The following is a 10,750-nucleotide window of genomic DNA, read 5'->3' on the forward strand; positions in this document are numbered from 1 at the left end:
CAGATAAGCAATGCCGATGACTCTGGTTAAAAAGTCCCGCTTCATCTCTTTTGCGGCCCTCAAAAGTAAGGGCTGACACAGCAGTGAGGATCTACGCTGAATATACATTTCACGGCTATACCTGGTCTCAATTGTGAGGCCTCTGTATTTATTTGATTCGATCTGACCCTCGTTGCCGACTGACGGTTTGTTGGTAAGCATTGCATGATTCTCCCTTGCGAATAGCCCCACTAACAATAACGTGAGTCAAAAAGCAGAAGCATATACAGAAACAGAAGGCCATTTCAAAATGTCGACGTGGGGAGAATACTTCCGGGTCACCACGTACGTTGTCCCTATTTGAGCTCCGGCCAGATTCAGACCTCTAACCTTTCTTCTCTTGCAGTTATGGTGAATCCCACTGCCGCTCGGTCGGCTGCATTGTCGATGGCTGCCCTCCGGGCATGGAGCTCACAGAGGAAGACATTCAACCCCAGATGACCCGAAGACGTCCGGGGCAGAGTGCTTTGACAACGCCTCGAAATGAAAAGGACCGAGTAGAGATCCAGTCTGGAACGGAGTTTGGCGTTACCCTGGGCACCCCGATTGGAATGATGGTGCGCAACGAGGATCAGAGACCCAAAGACTACGGTGGCAGCACAATGGATCTCTACCCTCGTCCCAGTCACGCTGATTACACTTACCTGGAGAAATACGGTGTTAAGGCGAGCAGCGGTGGTGGCCGGAGTAGTGCCCGCGAGACCATCGGTCAGTTTTGAGCAACACCCACCGGACAGAGAAGTCTTTTTTTTGCTAACTACTCCATCTTTTCAGGCCGTGTCGCCGCCGGTGCCATTGCGGAAAAGTACCTACGCCTCTCGCACGGTGTTGAGATTGTCGCTTTTGTCTCCTCTGTGGGCAACGAACACCTCTTCCCCCCGACCCCCGAGCACCCTTCTCCATCAACCAACCCTGAGTTCCTGAAGCTCATCGAGACCATCGACCGTAAGACTGTTGACACCTTCGTCCCCACTCGCTGCCCGAATGAGGAGGCCGCGGCGCGCATGACAAAAATGATCGAGACCTTCCGGGACAACCAAGACAGCATCGGCGGCACCGTCACCTGCGTGATCCGCAACGTCCCCGTCGGCCTGGGGGAGCCCTGCTTCGACAAGCTCGAGGCCAAGCTGGCGCATGCCATGCTCAGCATCCCCGCCACCAAGGGCTTCGAGATTGGCTCGGGCTTCGGCGGCTGCGAGATCCCCGGCTCCATCCACAACGACCCCTTCACCGTCACCGAGGTCCAGACCCGCACCGGCAACAACACCATCAGCACGCAGCGTCTAACCACCAAGACGAACAACTCCGGCGGCATCCAGGGCGGCATCTCCAACGGCGCCCCCATCTACTTCCGTGTCGGCTTCAAGCCCCCCGCCACCATCGGCCAGGCCCAGACCACCGCCTCCTACGGCTTCGAGGAGGGTGTCCTCGAGGCGAAGGGTCGCCACGACCCCTGCGTCACCCCGCGTGCCGTCCCCATCGTCGAGGCCATGTCCGCCCTCGTCATCATGGATGCCCTCATGGCCCAGTATGCGCGGGAGAGCGCAAAGAATCTCCTGCCCCCGCTGCCCAGTACCCTCCCTACCAAACCTACTCTCGGCTCCAGCGGTGCTCCCGCCTCTTCATAGACCTTTCTTTCTCCCTAGAATCTATATCATAGTTTTCAAAATTGATTGCAGATAGCATCTTTTTTTCGGGCTTCTCAACACGCACCTGACGAGGACCTGCGTCGTTTTCACCTTATCTCGCGTCGCATTCAACCCGGCTGTTCCAGATCTTCCCACTAAATCTACAGCTGACACCGATGTCTACTGTGTCAATGTAATCTAMCCATGTCTCGCCGTAGTCTTTAAACAAGATTATCCAAAACAACAACTGCTTTCTATTTACTTCTGTCTTCCAACGTACAGAGCACAAGGAACGGAAATATCTTCACAATCTGGACACTTCCGTCTGTCGTATGCCCACAAAACCCAGTCAAATTGAAAATCCCGCCCAGAAGCCAAGAGAAGAAAGAGAAAAGGTCGTGACTTCGTGCTTCATAGCATAGTCCATATCCGTTCGTCAGACACAACCCGGCTGAAAAGAACACGCTCAAAACAAGCCAAAGAAGAAATGAGGCGAGGAGTAAAAGTTGACAACAGCCGCGGATATCAAACCCTTTCGCCAGGAAGGGCCAGCAACAAAAAGAAAAAGCGAACAAGAAAGAGAAGAAAATTCTATGAATATACAATTGATAGTAGCGGGCATGGGATATACCTTCCGCCTTCAACAACTCTAGCGGTGTAGGTTGTTGTTCATGCTCCGGTGTTACTTCGACTGATAGATATCTCAGACATGTTGTCCAAGTCTTGGGCGGTGGCGTTAACCACTCTCAGTCTCTCCTTAGGGACGGTGAATGTGATTTGGACCCGTCTGCCCTCGGCTGCGCCCTCGACGTCCCAGTCGTCATCGTCCACGTCTATCAGCCCATCCAACGCCGAGTCATCCCGGGACGACCTGATGGTCTGAAGCCCCGTATCCCGGGAGCCTCGATTGCTTGCTCCCCAGTCTCGGGCGCCCTGTTTTCGTCTGAAGAGCTCCGCCGAGGCACTCACGGCTCGTCGCGGGACCTTCGATTCATCCTGTGCACCATCCATCGTCCGGGCTCCGAGGACTGTACTCCTCCGATCGATGCCCGACGCCAGAGATGCTGTCGTCGAGTCTCGTATTGCTGTAACACGCCTCTGTGTTCCGGAAAGCACGCGACGCACGCTGCCCATCCAGTCAAACGTCCGCGCCTTTGGAGTCAGCGGTGATCGCCCCGGCATGGAGCGTTGCTCGATTGGAACGTCTGGCTCGGGATCATTTTTCAAAAGGTGCTCCCCCTCGGCCCATCGGAGCGAAAGGGTTGTATGCGCGGTAGAGTAGGAGTCAGAGGAGTAGCGCTTCTCTCGGGACAGTCCTGTCCCATGAGTGGACGTCGAGGGTGGCACTTCTGGCGAATTGCGTCCATTATCTGGCAAACTTGTAGGGCTACGAAGTGACGCCTGGAGGCGAGGAGCACTACCTCCAGATCTTGCTGAAGAGTCCGAAAGATTCGACGAAGTGCGCTCGTCCTGGTCTGAGGGCAGAAGTCCGTCTCGGGGTGAATCTTCTGCGGGTACAGCTCTAACAGTTCGGAATGCAATTCCAATTGGATTCGACATCGTACTGCGCGGAGTGACGAATTCAGCGCCTAAGAAAGGTTCAGAGGCCGCGGCAGTGTCGGGGTCGCCGAACGCTCGAGAACTTGTTTCCTCCTCGTCCCGTTCGTCAATTGGATGTATTTCACCTGCAGCCTCGCTTCCTCTGTACTCGCTGTATGGCGCTGAATACCGGTAAGGGCGCATTCCCAAGCTTTGTTGGCTATTTCTGTCAGGGGTCGGGATGTCACGAAGCAGGCTGGTGCTCTCCGCAACAACTTCGCCGTTGCCCTGCCCGTTTCGACTCGGAGCTGTAGTCCACGAGATTGTCTTATTCTGGTCTCTGGTCTTGGGCATGCGGATGCTGCTCGCCATTTCGGGCTCGTCCCTACCCCAGTAGTGTGCCCTTTGTGCACTGAGAGCGAGCTTGCGCAGTTCGCGATCCCGAGTCCGCCGCACACGGCGTCTCCGCCAGTAGAACCAAGCAAACACAGCCAAGCCTGCAACTGACGGGATTCCCAGTCCGAGTCCTGCACCCAGCCCTGCCTTTTTCGACGATGAAGACGTGGAGCCACCAGAGGCTCCTACGGGTTCCGGGTCCGGCTGGCTTGGGTTTCTATATGAAGTCACCCAGCTTCCAGACGTAACATTGTATAGAAAGATTTGGGAGTTAGGCTGAGGCCCTACTGCCGACCGCTTCGTTGTTGTGGCAGTGCTGTACCCGCCAGCGATCATCATCACACCGCCAGGAAGCATTGCTGCACCATGACCGTAGATCCCGTTTCCGTCTGCGAGCCCGCTTCCTTGGTTAGATGGGACCACCCAACGCCATGCGCCAGTGCCTCCAAACTCTTCGCCCATCTCCAATATAGCCAGCTGCGGTTTAGCAGGTCGACTGGTACTGCCTACCCATCCACCGAAGACGATGACCTTGCTACCATCCGACGAGAGAATAGCCGTGTGTCCCGATCTTGGCTCCACGAATGCTGAATCTCGAACAGCAAGCTCAGTTTTCCCCATGTCCGACCCTGACTCAACTGTGACGAAGCTCCAGCTGTCCTGCGGAAGAGAATAGATGGCAAGTTCAGACATGTTGATGAAGGCTTTCTGCGTGTGACCCCCAATGAGGAGAAAGTTCTGTTGCTGTAGTGTTCGACCTAAAGGAGACAATGCGTAGGTGGGATGCAATGGAGTGATTGTGAACCCCGCCTCCGGGATAGGTGGTGCGCGCAGGCCGGCAGTTGATATTCGATACGAAGAGGTACTGTCAGTGGTCGGAGGACTCAAGACGATCAGGGACTGAGAATAGTTGGCAGCATAGATCCAGGTTGCTTTCGATCTCATGTTGAACGGACACATGCCACCGAAGGTGTACAGTGAGCTCTCCGTCATGTTAGAAGACGACCAGGCGAACGCGGCAGACAGATGATTGGGCCCATAGCTGTTGACTCCTAGGTTCCCTTGCCCTAAATCCAAATCGCGCTCTTCCCACGTTCCATTGCCGTTCGAGTTGTTGACACTTGGTGTAAACACCCACAGCTTTCCTTGATCGTGGGATTGGCCGCAGTCCCCTACAGAGACCTTGATGTGACCATGATGATCAATAGCCGGAACAAAGGCAGAGGACTGGTTGTCTGTGTGGAACGGCAGCTCATCTAGTAGAACCGTGTATTCTGGGCTGGTTGCGTCGACCTTTCCCGAGACATTCAACGAAAGAAACTGAGTGGCATGCGGCTGCGAGTCACTGGGCCGCAGTAAGTAGGCAAAAGAATCGTTGTGCTGGGAGGTATAGAGGATATGTGACGGCGAGTATGGAATCCCTGCGCGGACAGGACAGACAAGCAGCGATGCAAGCAAGACAATGAACGTCAGACTCATGACGGCAGCCCTGCCCAATCCAGATTTCCGTAATGGGCCGTCATCCATGGAAGGGTAGGAGCGGAGATGTCAGAGTGTCTGGTGGATATGAAGACCGCGATCCGAGACGATGCGCGATGCATCTAGCGAGACCGATGATCTTAGCACGTCACGAAGATTTAGAGTAGGCGCGGGCCAGACACCAGATCGGCCGACATGGAGCAGGACTGTACGGTGGGACGATCGTGTAATTCCTCAGTTAAAGGGGACGACGATTGATAAATTCGATGGACTTAGTAGATTGTTCGGCAATCAGGGTCGAATGAAGACGCATTTGCGAAATATCAAGAGAGTAGGAGAGAGAGAGGCAAAGGTGAAGGTAACGGCAACAGTAAACATCCCAGGCAACATCCACATCCTACCTTACGCGCAGGTGAATACTCCAGAGTAAGAAGTCATCTACCCGGATTGTCCGTCTATGACCCATTCTAGATCTTACAACCCTCCACTGTTACACAATGCATGCAATCAATGAGCATCACTCGAGGCCTGAAGGACCAGTGAGAAGATATGTTGAGCTGGCCGGATAGATTAATGGAGGGGCCAAGTGAAGCTGCGATGGTAAACACGGGCGGGTTGCACTGGCAACGCTGGGCGGGGGATCCATCCTCATTTATTGACTGGATTAGAGGGCGAACTCTGTACGATGAGTGGCGTAAGACTTTATTTGATAGAGTACGATGCTACGGAGACAGAAGTAGATGGGCAGTAGGTAGGCATGAAGTGATATCTAGAATGAGGATGAGGATCAAATCTGTCTTATCAATCAGTGGCATGTGCGATGGATCATCCCTTGATGTCTCAGGCCGGAGTATGTGAGACAGAAGATGGTCGCACCATCATCTAGTATTCTTCTCTCATCCAGAGTGGTACTGTGCATTATTATGTGGATAGAAGACAGTACTCAGAAGAATTAAATTGAGACTCAATTGTGAAAGGGGGAGGGGTCCCAACGAGGAATGCTTTATTTACACCACAGATGATCCGTCAGATAATCGCCGACCATCTCCGAATAACCACTACTTTACTCCCTTGAATGATATAAGCACAGAGAATCCGTACACCATAGACCATTGATCTTTAAGCAAGGGATGTGCTTCTCATGTGCTCGTGCGGGGTCTCGCACATGAATATGTACTGAAATGTGAGTGCAGAGTACAGGTGTACCTACCCATATTATGGAGTATTTCCTATTGAAGCACCACCACCACAGCGCAGCAATAATATAGAGACTGGCATCTGAAGAGACCAGGATCCGTCACCATCGCTTCTCAGTTGCCCTTGACCGGATAATAGCTACACCCCAGCCTCCCAGTCTACGGTTCCTACCCAATCCAAGGCGCAAATGCAACAAAATGTCCGTGCTTGCTTGGTGCTACCTGACGCTTCAATCACAGACTCGGGTCGGCTACAAGCTAGGTATGAAATTGCAGCCGAAGTTGGCCACGAATCAGAATCGGCTCATACCCTCTTGGTCTTCTAATGGCAATGAATTCTTGTCTTCATGCATATGCAACTAGCTAAACCCGGGGTTAGTGCGATGAGGGGTTGCGACCTGAGGCATAAGCAGGTAATAGAAGCATTGACCGTCTGAGGAAAAAGCAATCATCGATCTTGAACGATGATCATGGGGTATGGACTTAGGAAATCAACCCTTAGTGTATCTAGTTCTTCATACAGAAGACATATTTGGTGGCTTGTGAAGTTTGTCTTGATACGCAAAACGGAACTCGGCAGAGGCATCATTCTAATCCCTCACTCAATATTGTCTAGGTTAGCTAACTGTCTTAGTCTTACCATAATACTCTGTTCACACAGCCAATGCAAGACGCTAGTTTTGCAGCACGTCAGAACTTTCTTCATTTGTATGAGCGACGCAGCTGGGGACTATTATCACTGATAGAGTCCACTATGCGGCATCATCCTAACCAGCCGGTGTCTAGGCAGTAGATGATACCGAACGCATATAGTCTGCACTGCATCCGGTGGCAATGACGCTCGTCAGAGCAGTGATGATGCAGGGGTAGGACTGGTCGATGTGAGATCAATTATTATAGTGACTGCCTCAGTTGCACAACCCACAAAGGATAGGGACAAGGTCGAGCAGATCCATGGGTGGATTGATGGATGGCTGCAGGTAAATCTGTAAGCGAACTAGCGTCCGAGGACGGATGGCCCCAGCTTTCCGTCATGGTCCCCCTTTACTTACATCCATACCTAAACTTTTTGATAAATTTCACTTGCGCTAGTTTTTCGAATTTCAGCAAACCAAGCTTACGGGGGACCCTAAAGCCAGGTTGGTCACACTGCCACCTACTGGAATAGGAGGCGCTGTTTTACTTTGAAAAAGCAACAGCTGGGTGTCACAGATAGATACTTTGTACAATAAAGGATGAGGTTAGGAGGCAAATCGCTATTAAACTTGGAGCCACCCGCTCGACTACACTCTCCTGTGGGCCGGTGGTTGACCTGTGCGCTTGAACAGTGCACTCCATTTCGACGGAAAGATGATTCGACCTTTGATGAGGCATTAAGTAGGTACATTCATGCATAAACTGCAAACCAGACTTCATACGAAGAAGGATAGCGAATTTGCGATTCAGCGCAGGAACCTAAATGGAGTAGGAGTAGAATTTAGAATGCAATCGGGTAATTCAACAACGCCTCCGCTGTTCTGCCATGGTATCAAACCTGTCTACAACGTTCGAGACGCCTTGAGCAGTTGGATCAACAAGAACAAAAGGCCTAGCACCCGTCAATCCGTATCCAATATCCCCGCCACTACCATCATACCCAGAGAGTGACTCGACTGAAAGTGCCCGTAATGTGCCCGTTTTGTCATCGAATAGGGAGGTATATGGTTGGCCGGTTGGGGCCCAATGATGTAATACTCGAGAGGTTCTTGTGAATTGGGAAATGGCTCCGGAAAACCCGTTTTACTAGGTAGTCTACTTCTCCTCAGTTAGCGGAAACTCAAGAAGCAATTTGGTGAAGGCCAAAAACTAAAGGCTAGGGCTCGACTCTGCAGCTAGGTGGAAGGGCCGGTTAGATGCTGGGGGCTATCTACGCGTCCGTACTCTGGGAGAATTGTCGTCTCGTTTAGGAATGCTTCTGAAACCGGTTCAGACCTTGCGTGAAAGCATACGGACTAGTACAGAGAGATGATAAATACGGGCTTCTCGTCTACGACCTAGATACTGGACAATAATCTAGCGGACCAGCGGTACCTACTCCGTACCTAAATCCTTGCCTGCAAAGGTGATCCTGCTATGCAAAGTCATGGGGGAGCCAAAGGCAAAATTTTGACGGGAAAGTCTACCTATCTTCTTCTTGTACGAGGTATTGCAGGCAAATAGGTGCTTGGCGTCTTTTTGCACGTATATCGTAATCTGCTGGTGCTTAAGGAAGGCTGCTTTACAACTTGCACATTATCCCAGTTGTCAGGAAGACATCGAGTTCAACCAAGGTTGCCTCTAAAGCAGMCACTCCTCGTGGGATCCGACTGAAATTGGATCGCATAAGCGAATGATGATGCTGTACATGTCGTCTGGATAAGTGTAAAGTTTCCACAGCCTTCCAATCACCCAGGAGAAATCCTTAGATKGAGACTTGGGTCAAATGCTGACAGCGCCAAGAGGGCTTTGCGCTGCTCTACAACGAAAGTGGATGTAGGTTGCTTCAATATACCGATGCGATAATGTTGAATTTCTTACTGACCCTGTCGCATATCAAACAAATGGTCGGTGAGGTGTAATGTTATTATGCTTTCGCACGACGATCTCTCATTCATTGTGCTTCATAGGTCCTGGATAAGAATCATTGTATGAAAATTACTTCATACCAGGTACCTAAGGTACCTAGTAATTAGTTGGTCTAGTCTACCTAACTGTACCTACGGAGTAGAGAACAGACCTCCGGCTAACAGTCCAAGCTCAGCGAGGCGAAGCACCATGATTGGATGGTAAGACAAGATCGCTACTCGGAGAAAATTCAGGTACCTACAGTGTATCTAATGGAAGGAATATTGATTCCAGACTCGGATATGATTGTATCGATTGGTGCGGAATTTGATCAATCATTTCCTCAGTCTATCAAGATCGACTCTCCGCAAAGTCCTCTGCGATATAGAGTGGAAGTTACTAGAAACTGGAGACGATCGAACAAAACGTGCCTGGAATGGGCCAGAATGATGGAGGGCGAGGTGGTAAATGGACGTTGGACCCACGGAACAGCAGATCTGCTTCATGATGGGGACAGGCTAAATCGGCTCGAAGTATAGCGGTAAGGGTGATTTGGTGATATGATGAATCATGTATCTGTCAAAATGAAAGGGTAAGGCTGTTTAATAATGACATAAAAAAGTGTATCAGATAGCGGTTCCTGAACCTAAGAGCCCAGATAACCTCGAATGTCCCCGATGACCGCAAGAGTTCAAGGCTTGAGAAATCGATGATGGGCACTCGTTGACGACGGAAAGAAAGGAATGGAAAAAAGTCCCCTACGTAATATACTCCCGTCCGTGCTGTATCAGATGGCGGATGGTCAGTGGGTAAGCTTGGCATATTGCCACTCCCTAGTACCATCATCTCTCACATCTTGTGGGAGATACTCTATGCGATTTCTGCTTTCTCTTTCGAAACTCCTCCGGAATTTGTAGATTAATTTAACAAGTACATTCATTTGAGTGATCAAGGATAGGATAGCTTGTATGATCATTCCAAGTACACTAAGGTATCGTCCAAGTTATGGAAAATCATATGCGCAACACCATTGGACCCAGGCATGGCTGACTGTCATATTACCATGTCATTCCGCCCACTAGGTGTGATTATTGAGGAAACTTACCGTACCTTACATCATTTATAACCCTGCGATTTTTTACTTTACCAAACCCAAACTCCCTCAACCAAGCCCAATAACGAACCACTGCCAGTTTTAACCAGAGCCCAAAGAGCCCGAGAGTCAGTCCGGATAATCGGCCGAAGGGATAACCTCTTTGACACCAGCTGAAAGATAAAAATCTTGAAGATTGAATATGACTGTAAATGATACAACTTGCACTCTCATAAATTGGATAAATGGAAGTGACGAGGTATGGAAATGGTAGATGTTGAGCTGTACAAGTATTATTACCATATTATTACTACCTATCATAATTACCTACTTAATCATGCCCTGGATATCAGGATTAATTACCGACCTTCAGTCATGATTTAGTTACCCACCAAAGTTCCCCACCACTACCAGAAATAACCCACTAGTCCTGGCTTGACCCATCCGCCTATCTATCTCTGATTAACTATTATTGTTCTTCTTTCCTGAGTATTGATCATTACTACCGTCTAATTCCCCCCCCTCCGCCTGTTCCCGCCTGACAAAAAGTTATTTTTCCCTAGAACAAAACACCTTTTGCCTGCCAAGTGCCTACGCCCTCCATCTTTCCTGTTCTCTATACACCCTCGTCTCGCTCCCTCTTCCCTACTAATCAACTTCTATCGTCTCTTTTTGTATTCGTCTTATTCTTCTTTCCTTCTCACTTCTTTCATCTCAACCCGTTGGGGAGTCCTTTTCACCTTTTTCCAAGTTCTTCCGCTCCCTTGTTTTCTATGCGTAGACGCTCCTTTCCTCAC

General features: G+C 50.4%; 2 protein-coding genes across 2 annotated transcripts; one reads left to right on the forward strand and one right to left on the reverse strand.

The window, feature by feature from the left end:
- Positions 1–289: 289 nt before the first annotated feature.
- Positions 290–1,667, forward strand: Asppvi_003065 (bifunctional chorismate synthase/riboflavin reductase [NAD(P)H] ARO2; the record flags this gene model as incomplete). Its single annotated transcript, XM_043299037.1, has 3 exons — positions 290–324; positions 386–747; positions 814–1,667. 3 exons carry the CDS (start codon positions 290–292, stop codon positions 1,665–1,667), a joined length of 1,251 nt encoding a protein of 416 aa, XP_043154972.1.
- Positions 1,668–2,336: 669 nt separating this feature from the next.
- Asppvi_003066 (uncharacterized protein) lies at positions 2,337–5,129 on the reverse strand (the record flags this gene model as incomplete). Its single annotated transcript, XM_043299038.1, has 1 exon — positions 2,337–5,129. The coding sequence occupies one exon, from the start codon at positions 5,127–5,129 to the stop codon at positions 2,337–2,339; it is 2,793 nt and encodes a 930-aa protein (XP_043154973.1).
- Between the last annotated feature and the right edge of the window lie 5,621 nt (positions 5,130–10,750).

This window comes from Aspergillus pseudoviridinutans, assembly GCF_018340605.1.
Source record: "Aspergillus pseudoviridinutans IFM 55266 DNA, scaffold_2, whole genome shotgun sequence".
NCBI lineage: Eukaryota > Fungi > Ascomycota > Eurotiomycetes > Eurotiales > Aspergillaceae > Aspergillus > Aspergillus pseudoviridinutans.